The sequence below is a fragment of the Sesamum indicum genome, linkage group LG6, assembly GCF_026168435.1.
Source record: "Sesamum indicum cultivar Baizhima isolate 11 linkage group LG6, ASM2616843v1, whole genome shotgun sequence".
In the NCBI taxonomy this organism is placed as follows: Eukaryota; Viridiplantae; Streptophyta; class Magnoliopsida; order Lamiales; family Pedaliaceae; genus Sesamum; species Sesamum indicum.
Window position 1 is genome coordinate 21,969,715 of NC_142662.1, and position 19,616 is coordinate 21,989,330.

Sequence of the window (19,616 nt, forward strand, 5' to 3'; positions counted from 1 at the left end):
AGTCAGTCGAAAGTAAATATCAATTTTTATTCAATTTTTTTTGTTAATATCAATAAATTCAGTGAATTTTGACTAATGGAGAGACTTATTTGTTCAATAGAAGCAAACCTCGGGGGTGTTAGATATAATTTTCTAAATAAAGGGTGTACGTATAATTACACCAAATCTTAGGGGAGGAAAGTGTAATTATCTCTTTTTTTATATATTTGTCTTCAGTTGAATGATGTTATTTAATACTTGAAACACTAAAAAACCGAGAGAGAGAAGATTAAAAAAAAAGATTAAGTGATGATTATAATATCATCACAAATTATAAATATTTAGTGACAGCAATTTTCATTTTGTCACAATAATGATTAATTCATGGTTTAGATGATGATTATGAATTTACAAAAATGATTATTAGTAAGAATTAGTGACAGAAATTTGTCCATTGTCGATAAAGACAACTACTAACAAAATATACAGTGACGATATAGTTAAAGTAATTATTATTAATATCACTATAAATGTGTAACTAATTATTCATAGTGACAACTATATGTATAATTTCTATCACCAATAATTATGTATAAAATGTCAGATCAAAATTATTGTCATTAGATATATATTTTTAGTACCAACTTTAAAATTATTATTTAATATTTTATCACTAATATTACATTTTATTATAGCCGAAATATGACTTTAGATTCTTAAAAACTTTAAATAAAAATCTTACATTATGTTCGATTTTATTTTTGGAGTGTTTTGTTTTGTGTTTTGGAGATAGAGAGTGAAAAATAGAGATAAATAAGTGTGTGTTGGAGATAGAGTGTATGCTTGAATTTATTTTTAGAGGTAATTTAAAATATTTTAAAATAAGTGGTATATATTTATTGTCAGGATTCTGGAGACAAAAGTCATTGTTCATTGTCAAATCATGTCTCTTTTATATATTATATATATATATATAAATATTATATGTTTAATATTGTATTTTTTAGAGACAAAAATTACTGTTCATTGTCAAATTATTATTTTTATATTATATTTATATATAAGTGTGTATATATATATTATATATAGAAAGTTTTAAAATAAAAAAACACACAAACAAGGTGTGAAAACAAAGAGGTAAACATTAGGTATGTTTTATCTTGTTTCGAAGATTGTCCAAAAATGAAACCAAACATAATAGTAGTATCTTTGTCTACAAGAAGCAAGTTTGTGAGTTCCTCATATAACTTTAACTCATTCTTAAAGCCTTTGAATATTTTGTGTCACCTTTAATAATTGGGAAGCATTTGATTGGATTTGAATTAATTATATAGTAGAAACAATACATTTTCTATATAATAAATGTATAGTTTAAAAAAGTGATCAATCACATGATAAATGTATCACATTCAAAAGTAGCCCAATTTATTGAAAACACCTTGATAATATGCAGCTTATTAGTGCGTAGCTTCCTTAAGTGATCTTGGCATTTCAATTTTGCTTGGTTGAAGCAAACTTTATATTTATCACTTTAAGAGGAAATGATCTCAACAAGTATATATCTAGGATCTGACCTTTTTACTATGATCTACCTTATAGAAACACTTAAGATATACCTACCTACTTAAAATAATTCTCCAATTTCTAATAATTCTTTAATATTTCATTTCTATCGAAATACAAATCTTCATTATTCCTCTTTATTAATATACCATTTATTAAATAAATTTTCAGAATATTTCTATGAATTTTCTATCAATTTCTCGCTACTATACAATTTAATTAAACTATAATACATACAATTGCGTATTTGGTTAATAATTCCGATGAAATTGTATAAATTGGCTATAATAATATTCAAATCTAATGAATTTAATAATCTAACTAACCAAGGATATTATTTTTATATCTAATTTAATATTTAATTCGATACTATTTTAAATAGCCAAACTCGAAAAATATTCCGATTAAATAGTACATCACTTAGTATAATCAACATTTAATAAACGGACTAATTAAATAATATAATTATATTAATTTATAAAAATTAAATTATAATTCGTACCTCTATTTCTTCCTTTTCTTTCTTTTCCTTTCACCAAGATTGTGTGTGTGTATTAAAGAGAAAAAAAAAAAACGAAAGAAAAGGGGAGAGTGAGGCGGTGGGAGGTGGACCACAGCCCAATCTCAATTATTTCTCTACTCTTTATATATATATATATATATATATATATATGTATATATTGACATATATATCTTATTACTAATTTATATATAATAATAATATTATTATTATTTTATTTATTTAATTAAACTTTTCTCAAAATACTAAGTACGTCCTTCCTAATTTCTTAATTAATATAATTTACTCTCAAATATTATAACGAGCTTCAATTTAACCCATTCAACTTTTACTATATTCCAATTATGGAACATAATTCATTTACCAATTAACTAAATTTTATAAAGATTTACCAATTGATCCCCCAATTATATATTATAATTTTTGGGGCGTCACACATTATTTTACGACTCAGCGAATTTAGTCCCATAAATCAAATAAAATTTGCAATTTACGTCCTATTAAATCATTATGAGAACGGCCCGCTGAAAAATTACCAAGTTCAGTTCAAGTGGGAAGTCCAGTACACTAAGATTGGCCCAAGAAGGAGGCCTGGTACAAGGCCTGCCTTCCAAACCCATCCCCAGGGGAAGTGAGGCACCCTCAAGAAGCTGACTACTTGACCTAAAAAGACTACTTGCAGAACAAAAGTCCTCGCATAGAGAGAACTCTCCTCCAATCAAAGGCGTGCTGCTCAAGTCAAGGAAGAGATAAAATCGTATTTTATCCCAACTTTTCGTCTTCTCTCTCGAAAAGGCAGGTCACTCCAATTTCCTTCCAAGAGGGACTCATTTTCTATAAATACAGGCAACCCCCCTTCAAGAAGCGGAAAACTCATCCTCAAGTGGGACACCTTCCGTCTACTAAGAGGGACGTCTTCTTCAATCCTCCAACATGGAGGCCACCTTCCATCTATCAAAAAGGACACCTTCAGTCCATCAAGAAAACACGTTCCATCCACTAGGAAGGACACCTTCAATCCACCAAAGAGGTAAGTATTACATATATTACATATAATTATCAAAATATGAGTGATATTTTTGTCCAACCAAGAGGTAAGTACTACATATATTAATTTAAATGGATAAATATTACATAACGAATAGTTGATGAGGCAAAATATATTTTACCCAATTTTAAACAACTCAAATTGAAATGCCGTGAAAAGCGCTTCGCACGCCTCCAAAAGTCGGATGCGTCGGCTGTTCTCCGCCTTAATCAGAGGAGAAGGACAGGTGATTGGTGGAGGAGACATTTATTGATGCGCCTGGACAGAAGTACGAGGAGGTGTTGCAGTGAAGTTCATACACATCCTTTCACATTGTTCTTATCGAAATACACCTATTTAATTAATACCACAGTTAGATGTCTACTCGTGGGAGTGTTTGCAAAAGCGTTCAACTTTTTTGAAAATTGCAATAGAATCAAAAGTGGGTAATATTTGTAAAAAATATTGAAAAATGGATAAATATTGAATTAGATAGTATTTAGAGAAAAATCACTTTTAAAATAGATTTAATTGATTGAAAATTATTTTGACCTTTTGTGTTAAAAAGATACTATCTGTTGCTTATTATTTTATTTGTTGTTGGTCACTAATAATTATTTTTTTCACAAAAATAATAAAATTTCGATTAGTATATTTTATATATTTTTTTAAAAATATTAAAAATTAATTTAATAATGCTCCCACTAAGTAATATAATTATTTATTTACATAATAATTAAACTTGTATTACTGTAAAAAAAATTTATTAATTAACAAAATAATAATATGTGAACGAAATAATATAATGAGATGATATATCAAATAAAATATAATTAAAATAGTTAATATGTGAAAGTATAAATTTAATTATTGTTAAATTATTCAAATTATTTGAAAACTCCAATATCAACTTTAAATATATAATTTCAAAAATAAGTTAAAAACGATAAAATTGAATTAAGTTATTATAATAAGGATAAAATAGTAAAAAATAAAGTCGAACTTATTTTACAAAAAAGCCTAACTAGAAGTACCCCCATGATACTTCTAACTTTTAGCCTAAAAGCGTTTTTTTCAGTCGTTTGAAGAACAAAAATTAGGATTTCAAATACTTCAAAAGTGTTTTTTTAGAGCCAGAAGCTGAAAATTCGTTTGTAAATCGCTCGCAAACACTCCTTGTATTTCGTCCCCAAACTTTTTAATGAAAATGGTTTTCTATCTTTTTAAATTACAGTATAATGAATTCTCCTAAGATTCCACATAATTACAAATATTTTTTTGTTGTTTGAAAAATTATTAATACTTTTATCATATTTTATGAAATTATGTAATATTTAGACAGATATTTGAAAATGTCCACCAGCCTTATTTTTTATTTTATCTTTTAAAAAAATTGACGACGTAAAATTTTCTTCTAGTCCATACAAAACATTCAGAAAATTTTAAAAAATAAGTAGTTTATTTTCCATTCCACAGAAAAAAAGAATAAAAATCTAAAAAAGATAGACTAACAAAATAGATTAATTGTTAGACGGATGCTAGAATTATGAGGTATTGATAATTTTTAAAACGACGATGGGATATTTGTCGTTATATCAAATTTAGGGAGAGTTTATTCTAATTTATTTTTATTTTTTTTTAAGAATTAACAAAAAGATGAAACACTTCAGCCATCATTAGCATTAAACATTATCAATGATGTTATTTAATACTTAAAGACATATATAGTGACGGTTTTGTGATAACAATTATTATTAATATCACTTTAAATGTGTAATTAATTATTTACAGCGACAACTATACGCACAATTTCTATCATCAATAATTATATAGCGTCATAAAATCAAAATTATTGTCACTTAATATATATTTTTTATGACAACTCTAAAACTGTCGCTTGATATTTTGTCATTTACATTATATTTATCGTATCCAAAATATACCTTTGATTCTTAAAAACTTAAACAAAAAATATTAGGGGTAAACATCACTTTTGGTCCCTCAACTATGCCACTTATCCAGATTTAGTCCTTCATGTTTTTCCTCATCAGACTTAGTCCATCAAGTTTTTAAATTTCATCATTTTTTGTCCATTCCGTTTTCCAACGTTTAGTTTTAATAGATTTGGGGGGACCCCATTTCTGCTGCCGAAAGGGCTCAAAGTCGAGACCTTGTACAAAACATTGGGTGGCCTTACCACTCCATCAAGTGCACCACTTGATTACTTATTCTATATATCCTGATAACAAAAAGTAAAATAATATAAGTACCAAATAACGTTATAAATCACAACGCATAAAAGTACATTAAAAAAAGACATAAAAGCATATATAATTACATAAATGTGTCGTCATCAAATATATATAAATAATATCCAAAATATTTTGAACATCAGTGTTAAAACATTATTAAAAAATTATTCCATGACAACAAGAATATTTATTGTTTGTATTTTTTCTTCTCCTTATTTCCATTATCACTTATTTATTAGCTTTAAGTACGGATTCATTTAGCAAAATAAACAATTGGTGGAGCGGTGAGGCCGTCCACTAATTTATACAAGGTCTTGGGATTTTGACCCCTTTTGGCAGCATAAACAGTTTCCCCACCCCTCCCCTAAATCCGTTAAAACTAACGGTTAGATAATGGAATGGACCAAAAATGATGCAATTTATAAATTTGAGGGACTAAATTTGATGAGAAAGAAATATAAGGGATTAAATTTGAATAAATGACATAGTTGAAAAATCAAAAGTGATGTTTACCGAAAATATTAGTATCTTATTCTACTTGTAGCATGTCTACAAGAAGCCAATTTGTGATTTCCTCACATAATTTCTACTCATTCTTACAGCCTTTGAATATTTTGCGTCACGTCTCACATTGAAACTGTAAATTACAACAAGTTTTTTTGAAATTTATTATTAAAACAGAAGGTTAATTATGTTAAATCCCTTTTAAAAATGTGAAATTATACTTTTTTTTTAAAAAAAATTAAAATTATACTTACACCCTCTCTGAAAATTCACTATTTACACTTGTTCTCTTTTAATTAGGGTTTGGATGAAAATTGCCGACGTTAGCAACATACTACATAAATTTTTAATTTTACCCTTCATTCAACATTTTCAATAACTTTGTACTTATAAGAGGAAAAATGTAGTGATGTTAACCTCACTCTATATATGCATATTACACTTATCATTTTATAAGTACAAAAATGTACATAAGAATGTTAAATAAGGGGCAAAATTGAAAATCTATGTAATATTTTTGTTAACACCAACATTTCATCCAAACCCTAACAGAAAGCTTTTAGGTGTAAATATAGAAGTTTCAAAAAGAGTATAAGTGTAATTTCAAATTTTTTTGAATGAAAGTGTAATTTTACATTTTTAGAGGGAGTTTAAGTGTAATAAACCCTATTATAAATATTCTCTCATTACTTAAAAAATTACAAATACCCCTATAAAATTAATGATCATCTAACAAATATCCGTTCATAACAGCCTATTATAGAATATTTTTGTTAAAAAACTGTTAATTCTAAAAAAATATTTACAATTTTTAATTAATAAAAAATATTATAATAATGATAAATCTCAAAAGAGTCCCTCGTAATTTACCCAACTTTGCAGTAAACATGTGAGTAAGATATGGTCCAGGGAATGTGACACCATCTCCATGCGCTGTGCCACTATCTATACAAATTCTTAATAGGGGCACACTATATATGCGGGACAGGTCAAATACAGATCGATTGGGGGGCAAATATGAGGCCTGGTTTAATGATATTTGTCTGTGCTCTACATGAGCACATGACGACGTAAGAATTGCATTTTTCGTTCCATAAATTAAAGTGTATATATTTTATATTCTATTTTTTTATGTAATCTCGAAAGTAGTACAATATTTTTTTAAAAATTCTCATTTACGTCCTCTTTCTAACTTTCATTAGAAGTTCAATGGCAAAAGTTAGGGAAAGTAGTATTTTTCGTCTCATAACTTGATTCTTTTTACTTTCAGTTTTATTAGTTATGAGATTTTCTTTTTTGGCTTTGTAACTTTCAGAACGTAACACTTTTGGTTTCCTATTAGATATTTGACAGAAAAGGTCATACGACTGTAAAGTGCATGGGATCAAAATGCGATTTTTACAAAGTTATGAGCAGAAAAAAATGAGAATTTGATAACCAATAAGCCCAGAAGTATAAAAAAGTATAACGGCCACGAACTAAACACATGGCATTTTCCGTTAGAATACCTAACAGAAAGGTGTCTTTAAACCAAAAGTGCTATTTTAATGGAGTCAAAAGTAGAAAGAACCCAAATTACAGAATGAAAAGTATTATTTCCTTAAAAAAGACACGCCCAGATCACGTGGTTGCTAAATTTTTAACTTTGAGGGAAAGTTAACACGTAATTTACATATGATTGTTGTCAACTTTCTGAAAGAATTCGAAAGGATGATGTAGAACTGATTTCAAGATTCTTGTAAATAACAGGACTAAAAATATATATTTTTTATTGGATTAAAGGTAATTTTAGTCTCCTAACTTCCGGCAATTCTCATTTTAGTCCCATAACTTATTAGGGTTCCATTTTAATCCTCTATAGTTTAAAAAAACTCAATTTTGGTACACATTTGGTGGAAAATTTACCTCAATCATCGAAAAAAGTCACATGACCTTCAAACGACTTTCACAATAAAAATGAAACCCCCAATTTAAAAAGTCACGTGAAGGCCATGTGACTTTTTTCGGTAATTGAGGCAAATTTCCGACCAAATGTGTACCAAAATTGAGTTTTTTTTAAGTTATAGAGGATTAAATTGAAATCCTAGTAAGTTGGGGACTAAAATGAGAATTGCCTGAAGTTAGGGGATTAAAATGAGAATTGTCTGAAGCTATGGGACTAAATTGCCTCTAATCTTTTTTTATTTTGTGGGACGAAAAATATAATTTTAACGTATGGAAAGTCACATCCGAAAGTGGCCCAATTTTGTCTAACTTTGCTTAAATGAGAAGTCTACACTGAAAATGTAGAAAGCATTTGGGCACCGAAAAATTTGATTAAGACACGTAGTAGGTTTTTAGACTATTTCCACAGTGATCAATTGGAATTGTTTTCTTCTGGTTGCTAATAAAGAGCAGGCAGTGAATCTGTGGTGCTTAGTTCTTCATGTATGATGCTGATAGGAATGTTTATTGGGAAAAATGCAGTTCAATGATTGTAGGGGTACAACTTCTGGTCCTATTTAATTTTAAATTTGTAATTGAGAATTTTTATTCCAATAATAATACTATACTCATTTATGCTCGTTCCTGTACCCTGGTGGGCATGTTAATTCAACAATAATACTATGCAGTTTCACCCAATTACAGTTCTCCTCTACTGTCAGCCTCGACCTTGCAATCTTTACTTTCCTGCTGATTTTTATTATAGGATCTTAAATGACTACAAATATAAAAATATTATAAAGGAATGTTGAATGAAGGGTAAAATCTGAATATGTATATATCTATATTTTATGATTAATATTTTTCGTCCAAAAATTAACAGAAGAGGTTCATATGCAAGTGATGTATTTTCGAAAGAATACAAATATAATTTCAAAAAAAAATTAAAAAAAAAGTATAATTTCGTTTTTTTAAAAGGAGTGTAAGTGGAATTAACTCTTTTTTTCTATAATCAGTTATATCATAATTAACTATACAATCCTCAAATTAAACTAAATCTTTATACTTTTTTTTGGGAAAAGTGGATAAATTGGATATTTAATTTTTTTTAAAAAAAAGTAGCATGACCAAAGAGATTGCTCAGTCAAGAGGGGAAACTCAGATTACATCAATCTCTGCAAATTACTCCAAATACTTGTAATAATTGTTGACATGAGATGACTCCCACCAACAACTTCCCTTTATTTCAAGAATATAAAAGCCTTCTTCACTTTTAATTATGGAAAATCTTATCCAATCCTCCTTTTTCTTCTTTTATTTTTATTTTTATTTTTGTGTTTTGTCACAAAATGACACTTCATGATGGACCCACCAAGAAAATCGTGTTTACACTTTGTTTCTACGAGAATCATTATAATTAACTCATTCTCATTAAAAATTAAGTTCTAATTAAATAAAAATAAACATCACATGCATCCGAACGTCCGTTCAATCCCACTAAACAATTATTATTTTTATTTTTATAATAAAGTATTATCTAATAATTATTATGCACTTATAAAATCTGAAAAGTAGGACATAAATAAATTACATTGAAGGTATTAAATAATTTTCCTAAAACATTATTAACGTACGGTATTTACATTAATAATAATCTATGCTGATATAAAAAGAAAGTCACTTTCCATGCGCAACTAATAATTTGTAATATCGTAAGATCAAAACTTTTAAAATACTAATATTATCCTTAGATATTTCATCGGATATAACAACTTATATTTATTTCAAAGGATCCACATAACTTTTTTACCACTATTATGCTATTATTTTATTCTCTACTTTTTTCATTTTCATCATTTGCTCCGTAATACTAGTTATCATGATATACCGTACTTACGTGCATATAATAAATATTTTTTTATATTTTAGAATATTTTGCAATATCATAAACTATTGGTTGTAAATGGAAAAACCCTTTTTTTAATATTAGTATAAATAGATATAAATTTTTTTAAAAAAAATAAATTGTATCAGTTAGATTATATGCGCACAAATACTGTGTACGTAGGTAAAAGTAAATAAAATAAACAAACTAAAAGGACCAAACGGCGTCGTTCTGTGTGTTCCTTTACTTGAATGAATTATAATTAAAGGAGCAGACGGAGTCACCCTTCCCTTTCCCTCCTTTTGTCGCGCCACAAAGTAGATCTTTTACATGGAAAAAGAAGAAATGCTGACCTTTTGCCTACACAAACTATATATATAAATATACCATATATTATATATATATGTAGAGAGAGAAAGTAGAGAGAGAGAGAGAGGGGGAGGGGCAGATACAGAGGAGGGGGGGTTTGTTTCGTTTTCTTGTCATCTCTCTGCAAATAACTGAAGGAGGGGTGGAGAAGACAGAAACGAACAAAACGCGAATTGCCATCTCGATTTTGTCTTCTTCTTCCGAATTCATGTTTCTCTTTTTTGTTCCATTGTTTTCCTGAAAAACTTTCTGTCCATTTCTGTATGTATGTATGTATGTGTACATGTGTACGCGCGGCGGGGATTATTGGAATCGCAATAAAATCTTTGACAAACCCCAATTTTAAACCCCTTCTTTTTTCTTCTGAATTCTCTGCTTCCTCGTGTAACAACAGCGTAAATGAGAACCCATCTTTCTCAAACGCCACGGCTGGAATAGTGATGAAGAAAATGATGGTGAAAACCCTTTGGGAGTCTTCTTTTGTTACTGTTTGACTTTCTGTTTCTTTTCCCTTAGAAAATATAAAGGCCAGAAAAGATGGGTGAGCTTCGGGTGGCGAATTCAGGCGGTCGTGCTGAGCAGCGTTCGGGTTTCTTTTTGGGGTCGAGGTCTTCTACTCCGCCTGATCCGGCGTCGTTAAGTGAGGAGTCCTTGTCGGCGGCGGAGGAAGCAGCCCAGCAAGTGCTGAATTGCGTACACCCAACACTCGATTCGGAGGAGAAGAGGAGAGACATCGTTGATTATGTTCAGCGGCTCATCAAAAGTCATCTTAATTGTGAGGTGATCAAATTTTCTTTTTCCGAGTTGTCTAGTTTCAATTTGCAGTTTATAGGCAGTTTTTTCTGCACAGGAAGGTGGTATGATTCTGTCAGTTAAGCTTCTTTTTGTCTCGCTTTTAGTACTTTTGCAGGATCATTAGTTTAATAGTTTCTTATGTCTCGGAAAGTGGTGGCATATCCTTTGCGAATAAATTATCTTTGATAATTTGTTGTGATGCCTGGTGCTACTTTGTATTTTGGTCTAAACTGTCCTTTGGGCAACTTATTTTTTTTTTTTCTAAGTAATTTATGAACTAAGTGGAGGTATTTGTTATAGTTTTAATGAAATTGACTTTTGTGATTTGTTGGATTGCAAATTTCATGCTTGGTTTATCCCTGTCGTAAGTATCTTGCATTTCGATTGTGAAACAGCATAGTACAAGTTTAATGGTCGAAGGATATAGCAATATGAAGTTGCAACAGAATTGAGGAATGTGGGGATGCTAGAGTATCCGGACCTTGTGGCCCCACATGGGGTGCCACTTCAATATTCGCCTGTTGAACGAACGCAATTTCGTTCTTTCTTTTCCTTTTCTGGGTTTGGGTGGGTAGATTTTCTTTGTAGTATCATGGAATATGTTAACTACACAATGGCCACAGGTCGCAGGTCGCCAAACTTTTAACTGATGTACAGAATAGAAACATCCAGAAGATCAAATTGTAGTTTAGGTTCTTAATTTTTTTTTCCTTCTAGGTTTCATTTGGATTTATGAATTTCAAATTATGGATTATAATTCCCTAATAACAAATCCTTTGGATTCATTTGGATAATTCTAAATTTGAAGGATTTCAAATCTTTCAATTCTAGAACTATTGTTAAAGTATTGATGAATTTCAAATTGACATCCTTTTTCCAAATCCATCAATCCAAATGTAGCCCTAGTTAGTTTTATAAAAATCTATTCACATGTTTTCTTAAGGTGTTATGTTTTGGTTTTACCTCATGGATGGGATGAGATAAGATTCTTGTGAAATGTCTAAGGTGGTCTTCCCACTACATAGTCCAGTTATGATCCACATGTATTAATTCTTCTGTTCTTTTTTTCTTCTCTTTTATTGAATCATCTTATAGCTCCAGGCCGTTTCTTAATTCATTTTTAACGAGACTAAGATGCTATTCGGACAAACTAGATATAAAGTATTAGGACATATAGCAAGCAAGATTGTAGTTCTTCGTTTTCCTTTGAATATTTCTATGTATGTCCATCTTTTATTATTGAACTGTCGGGTTGTTTGAAGTCTTTATTTGGTATTCACATCTCACAGGTTTTCCCCTATGGGTCAGTGCCCCTAAAGACATACTTACCTGATGGAGATATTGATCTGACTGCCCTTAAAGTGCCTAATGCTGAGGAATCCTTGCCACATGATGTTTTTGCCCTTCTTCAAAGAGAAGAGAAAAGTGAAAATGCCGAGTACCAAGTGAAGGATACGCAATATATTGATGCTGAGGTAGTCTTCACTCCAAATGCTCTGTACAGCTCTTTTTATGCTTTGGTTCTATTTCAGACTTTTTGAACCTACTTTTCTACTTTTATTATTTGTGTACGGGGGTAAAAATTTTCTTTGGACTATGCAAGTGCCACTGTGAGATGTACATTTGTTTGCGAAATTTTATTGTACATCATGTTTCAACCTTTGTGATCTTCAATTTCAAAATTCCGCATCGAAGTGAAATTCGCATTTGATGTCAGACTTCAGAAGTTCAGATCCTGGTTGGACTGTTCGCCATTACTTGATTACCAATGTATGCATTTATTACATGATTCTCATGCTATTATATGTTATAGATGTCTGCTTTTTGAACTAATGATGATGCAGAGGCCTCCACTTATGACCATCCCTTTAATTCCAATCTTTTCCTTTTCATTTTTCTTTAAACAGTTTATTTAGTTGTTCACAAGTTAAAAATATTTTTAATCTTTTTGGGTGAATGAAAAGAATATTGGTATATTGTGTATGTTATGAGTACCAATTCAGGACGTAGTTCCATTTTGAGGAGTTTTGGTTGTTCATAATACTGTTATTGCAGAATGTCTATGATTAATTTGGTTTAGTCAAAGACTTTGTTTACCTAATGCTATGCATCCATGACAATTCTGTGAGGTTTTTCAAGCTGATTACGTCTACTTCTGATGGCAGGTTAAACTTGTGAAATGTCTTGTTCGTAACATTGTAATAGATATATCATTCAATCAGTTAGGTGGACTTTCTACGCTTTGTTTCCTTGAGCAGGTAAGAATTGAATTTACTTATCAATTTGAAATGCAGGGAATAATGCCTTCATGTTGCTTTTTGCCATTTAACTGTGAATAAATGCATATCATTTCATACTACATAATATTTTTTCCACAAAGCAGAGATAAGTTATAGCTGCATAACATAAAAAGTTTTGGTCTACCTTCGTGGTATGTAAACATTCCTGGACAAGATAGACTTCACTCTTTTTCTTTATAGCAAATTCTTCCATTTCTGATTGCAGTTGCTCATTCTGATGATTATTTCTGGATTTTGTACTAATGTTACAAGCTCTTCTCTCCCAGTTTAACTCTCCACATTGCAACGCTATACTTGTGCTTGCTCAACAAATTTCCTGTGACTTGCTTCTTGATGCAGGTTGATCGCCTTGTTGGTAGAAATCATCTCTTTAAACGCAGCATTATCCTGGTTAAAGCTTGGTGCTACTATGAGAGCCGTATCCTTGGTGCACACCATGGTTTAATTTCGACTTATGCTCTGGAGACACTTATTCTTTACATATTCCATCTGTACCATTCATCCTTAAGTGGCCCGTTAGCGGTAAGTACTCTGGATATGCAGTGTCAATGTTCAATTACATGTAAATGCATGCATTGGTCAATTTTTTGTGATTGTGTGTAGGTACTCTACAGATTTCTGGATTACTACAGCCAATTTGATTGGGAGAACTACTGCATTAGTTTGAAAGGGCCAGCTTGTAAATCATCCCTTCCTGATATAGTGGGTAAGCAATGGCCTTCAACTACATAAAAACATTAGAATTTTGCCACTTCTCCACCCCTTTGTGTTGTGCACATATTCTGACGCTCCTATTTCCTTGGCTGTTAGTATTATTTTTAAATTTTTTTGGTACAATAGTTCCTTTTTATTTTCTTTGCAGTGGAGACGCCAGAAAGTGGATGGAATAATCTGATGCTTAGCGAAGAATTTTTGGAAAACTGCATAGAAATGTTTTCAGTTTCTTCAAGGACACCTGAAGGAAACCCAAAAGCGTTTCAGGCAAAACATCTGAATATAATTGACCCACTGAAGGAAAATAATAACCTTGGGCGAAGTGTACACAGAGGTAAGGATAATTATTACTTGTTAATTTTTTTCATTTGAAATTAACTTTCTTGCTCCAGGATGAGATGTTACGCAGACTTACTATCTAGTGGGTGCTAACTGCGACTGTTTTATCTGCTTCTTTGGAATACTTTGTTCTACTAATAGGATTGCTTGAATCCTTTTGCTTGTTCAACTTCTCTATTCTTTTAAGATGAGAAGAGGGAAACTAAAGCTTGCAACACTAGTTCTCAGTTATCTTGTAAGTCTGGATCTCAAATTGCAAAATGTATTCTAAGAAATTGGAAACTTTGGGAGGACATTCTCTTCCAACCCCTCCTGTCTGTCCTTTCTCCATTATAGGTAGATGTGAATCTTTGGAAATATTATTGATGCAGCTCCTTTGCTTGCATAACTGTCATTGCTCAAGCTGCTAGGCTGGCATCTACATCACATCTCTGGTACTTGGTTGACAACCACAATGCTTCAGAACATAATTTGACATACAATTCCCATCACTCACTGCTAATTCTTAACTGATATACATCATACTGAAGTCCTGAAATATTTTTTATGGAATTTAAAATTTACTTCTAATTCTAAGATGTGGAATAATTTCCTCTGTTGAAGTTAATATCCCTTACCCGGCTTCTTCCTAGGCAATTTCTACCGTATACGTAGTGCTTTCAAGTATGGGGCTCGCAAGCTTGGTCAAGTTCTTTTACAACCAAGAGATAAAGTTGCTAACGGGATATGTGATTTTTTCACAAATACCCTTGCAAGGCATGGAAATGACTTCAGAAGTAGCTTTCAGTGTTTGACCCTAGAATCTGGTGATGAAGAGTCTTCGACTGCATCTTTGTCATCCCCTGTTGAATTGCTTTCTGAGGATGACATGCTTCTGAAATCATCTGCCAGTGATGCTGATAAGGGTAGTGTTAGGTTCGAACTCAAGAATGAGACAGACAGATATTTAACAATTGAACTTCCTTCAGAAATGGCATCTGGCTATTCTGCAGAGGGAGTCATTTCTGGACATCATATTGCAGGGGAAACTTATGACCTAGTAACATCTAATTCTAGTCTGAGGAATGGGACATCAGATTATGCATCAAGCAGCGACTACACTTCATCTGTTTCTTGGAACCATTGTCATGAATCTCTTTACTCAGGAATATCTGCAGAAATTGGACAGTTACGAACTGGGACCTTTCACCAAAGTGGCTTGGCTACTACTGCTTCTCTGAAGTTTGGCATCAGTTCATGGTTGAAATACATTGAAGAAAACGGGAAAATAAGTAGTACATATCAATGGTGTATGGACAACTCACATGATGGCTGCCTAACTGGTCTAGGTTCTTCTATTCCTAAGGCTAATATTTTGGACAATCTATCCCTTGAGTTTAGGGAAATGGACTTAACAAGTTTAGGAGGAGAGTCAGAGGCTTTCAATCCTTTAGCTGATCTCAGTGGAGATTATGACAGCCATATTAGGAGTCTTCTATATGGTCAGCTATGTCATGGGTTTTCTTTATTTACATCCGAAGTGTGTCATACTCCATCATTTCCTTCTAGGCTTCTAAATAAGAAGCCGTGGGATATTGTTCGTCAATCGATGCCATTTTGGCGGAGCCAGTTCTCTAAAGTGAGTTCCCGGCCAGTTTCCGTTGAACAAAGTAGGCGTCTGGCTGCTGATTCTGCATTTTCGTCTTCTGCTTTTCGTTCTGAAGGCATGCACAAGACACGAGGGACTGGAACGTACTTTCCACATGTGGTATTCCTTTCTCGCTACCTTGTTTTCTCTCATGCTGGTGCTTCTTTATATTTTATCTGCGTACTTTTAGCCATCATCTTATTCTTTGTCTTGCAGAAGGGTTTCTATCGGGAGAAATCTTTACAAGGGAGGAGTAGATATAAGGCATTAGGTAATCCCAATCAGTTTCATAGATATGGTCGTTGTAATGGATTATATCCTGCTCTTGGCACGCCGAGTTATTTTGGAAATGGCATTCATGAAGTTCTGCCTGCAAGAAGCAAATCCAAAAGCCGAGGTAGATTGGATGTACAATGCCAATCTCCTCGTTCAGTTGGAGATGGGAATCAAGCAAGTGGAGACTTAAATGGATCCTGTAGAATTGAATTTGGATCAGTTGGGAATCTGGGAGAAGAGGTGATTTCAACTTCTGCTCATGTTTGTGGCTCGGCTCTGGGCGTCTCGCTGGAAACACAGTGTACAAAAAAATTAATGAAGCAAGAAAGGTATGAAAAACTTGTTTGACTCTTGTTTGTTTCCGTGTCTCGAATCTTCTTGTTAGATAATGCCTAAAGCGTGGTATGATTTGGGCTTTCAGGGTTCCAGGGCCATCAATCCACCTTAAGAATGAAGTTGATTTCCCTCCTCTGTGTCAATGAATGCGCTTTAGGAAGGACGGTTAATTGTACAAACGAGTGAAAAAGGATATGTGTTTAGATGCTCTAACAGACGGTAGGTAATGACTTGCTTAGTTTGGCAATGTCCAGACAGTTGGTATACCCTTTTTGGACTGTCATGACGCTTACAGAAGGAGAAAATTGTAAAATAGGGAGGGAAGAGTGTATTTTGACTTGAGTTGCTGTACTATACCCGCATGCTGTTGAGTTCTAATGGCTTTCACATTGGGTAAATGCCAATTTCTTGGTAACCGCCATACTTCATCTGTTTGCTTGTATAGCTTGCAGGTGAATTAGATGTGGTGATAGGGTCCCTAATACGGGGAATGAAATGAGTTTTGTTTGGAAATAGTTGGTAATTGCATCTTTGTATTTCAGCTAAGAATATTTGATATAAGCTGATTCAGTCTTGGTATAAGAACAAAAAGTCTGTTATCTTTCTACTGACTGTTGAATATAACATTAAGAGGCAATAAAAGTTATGAAAAATAAGATAATACGGCAAAGCACATGATTTTGAGAGAATATAAAAAAAAAGTTTGGGGGTGAGGAAAAAAATAAAAATTCATAACCGAGATGAAATTGAATATAAGAATTATTGTTGAAACACAGGTAATTTAAGATCTTTAAAATAATATTGAAATAAGAAAATTTAAAAGATGTTAAACTAAAATAAGAAGAATGAAACGGGAGTTTACTAAATATGTGTATTTTATAACTTGAAAAAATATAGCAACTTTCACTGAAATGAGGGATGTTTGGATATATGAACAATCAAAGACATTTTCTTTTTCTGTATGCCAAAATTTTTACAAGAAAACTACTTGGCTCTGAATGGCTTGAGAGTGGTGAAGAACGTGAAAAATACTCCAAGGTGTTGTCTTGCCTTTTAAATTGTGCTTATTTGTAGAAGTTTGATAAACTTGTGTCGACTTGATGGTCTTTGACTACATTATTGTCTTTATTAGAACTTGTTGACGACTGTCAATCTTGTTGATAATAATTATACTAGTGGATGATGCGGCTGGTACCGACCGTCATTTCTTAATAGTAGATGTTGGGAATAAATGATGAATCATATAATGGTTGCCATTCTTCCCCAGTGGTTGTCAAAACAATTTTTAGTTTAGAACTACTGTTTACATAAAAAATGGAGAATATAGTAGCAAATATCACAACTTTTTTATTTTAAAACTATAAAAATCTTCTAGAATTCGGTTGAAAATTCCAAAGCAGTTATTTTCATTTTTATCTATAAGGTTAACGGGAGATGAGGAGTCTTTTTGTCATTTAGATATTCTTGGAGAATTGTTTTTATTTAATTTTTATTTCTTCCTTAGTAATAGTTTGGGACAATCTTGCAGCTAAATTTTGTTTTAGAATTTAAAAACACACCCAGGAATTCATGTCTTTTTCAAGAATTGTGGAGGTCTTACAGTATTTGGGATTTTATTGGACCCACTCAAGAATTGTCGTTTGTTCAAAATTGACAATATTCATCTTGTCCACCATTTGACACAATATTTTTTTACGAGAAAGAAAATTTGGGTACTCTTAGGACTTATTGATGTTCAATTTTGAGTATCCACATGGCGTTGAATTGGATTTAAAATTTTAAGAGATTAGGAAAGTGTTCTGAAAAATAATTGACTTGTAAATTTTCAACAAAAAAAAAATTAAAGAATTCTTGCACTGATTTTGAAAAACCTTGTTATCAGGGCCAAAGTAATGACACCATCTAATGAAACTAATTTGGGATTTTGGTGAGTGAAATTTTGTATCAAAAAGAAAGTAAAAAGACATGATATTCTTTTCATTTTGTTTAAATAGAAAATGCTCGAAAATTTTGATTTACTCCCAATATGAAGCTAAAGGATACTTCTTTTGGGAATATTTTTGAATTCATATTGGCTGCTTACCTAGTCAAACAAGGAAAGAATGAAATTTACAAAAATATTTTTGGAACCAATTTGTGAGGAGTTGACTGGGGCTCCTTTCGGTGGCATATTTTGTATATGAATGGACTTTTTACTAAGAAGAAAATGTCTTCATAAAATTGTTGAAAGTTTTGTGGATCCTCATAGATCTTGATGTGCCTTTGATCGAGCACCATGTTAGCTATTTCAATTGAATCTCTTTGGGTATATTTATTGATTTATTCATCTTCAATGACACAATTAAGATGGAAATCTACTTTTTCATTATATGGGGAGTTTGAATGAATTGTTCGAGTGTTGATTTGTTTAGTGGTGGAAGTTTCTGCTACACCTTTGTAAGTTTATTTGAATTTGAAAGGGGCTAGAGGAATCAGTTTTTCCAAATGAGTAATTCTGTTTGTAATTTGAACATCAGTATTAGGTTGAGCGAGAGTTTCTGTGGGTTCAGTTGGGTGAGAATTTTTGTGGATTGAATTGAGGCTAGCAAGATTTTTAATAGTTTGGATTTTGAAAAGTTTAGGGCTGTAATTTATTTTTTAAAATTATAACCATGTTACCAATTTTGAATTGTTCTAAAATATAAAATTAATAGTAATAATTTGTTAAGTATTAATAAAATAATTAATATATGTCTTATAATAACTACAATTACTAAGATTTTTTTATAAAATGTTCTTAATGAATATATAATTTTATTTCATTGTTTATGAGTTTTGTTCTTTTATTTCTCAATTTCTTTTTGTCTTGCCTTTGTTTATTTTCAACCATTTTTCCATTATTGAGAAATTTGAATTTTGATTTTTCTATGAAGAATTTTATGAAAAACATATTTTGACTGTGTAGGTTTTCAAGTTCTAACTAACAAAACTACCGCCCTTTACTGAACTAATAAAAGCGATAGCAATTTCAATTATAAGAACCACTTCTTCAGCAGCAGCCCAACTAATAAAATCGCACGCAAGTCGCGATAATATTTAGCCACTGCTTTTGGCCTGTGCTGAGCATCTTCCTTCATCCTTCAATGCTGCAGCTGCTGTCAATGGTTTCTTGCTGTAATTTTACATATATTGCGAGACACTTTAGTGCATCAAAACATCAGTCCAAAT

The 19,616-nt window shown here is 31.6% G+C and overlaps 1 protein-coding gene across 1 annotated transcript; it reads left to right on the forward strand.

The window, feature by feature from the left end:
* Nucleotides 1–10,076: 10,076 nt before the first annotated feature.
* Nucleotides 10,077–17,016, forward strand: LOC105163859 (uncharacterized). Its single transcript, XM_011082355.3, has 9 exons — nucleotides 10,077–10,802; nucleotides 12,107–12,292; nucleotides 12,983–13,075; nucleotides 13,457–13,639; nucleotides 13,721–13,823; nucleotides 13,980–14,165; nucleotides 14,803–15,917; nucleotides 16,014–16,402; nucleotides 16,495–17,016. Exons 1-9 carry the CDS (start codon nucleotides 10,560–10,562, stop codon nucleotides 16,553–16,555), a joined length of 2,559 nt encoding a protein of 852 aa, XP_011080657.1. The 5' UTR covers nucleotides 10,077–10,559; the 3' UTR covers nucleotides 16,556–17,016.
* The last annotated feature ends 2,600 nt before the right edge of the window (nucleotides 17,017–19,616 follow it).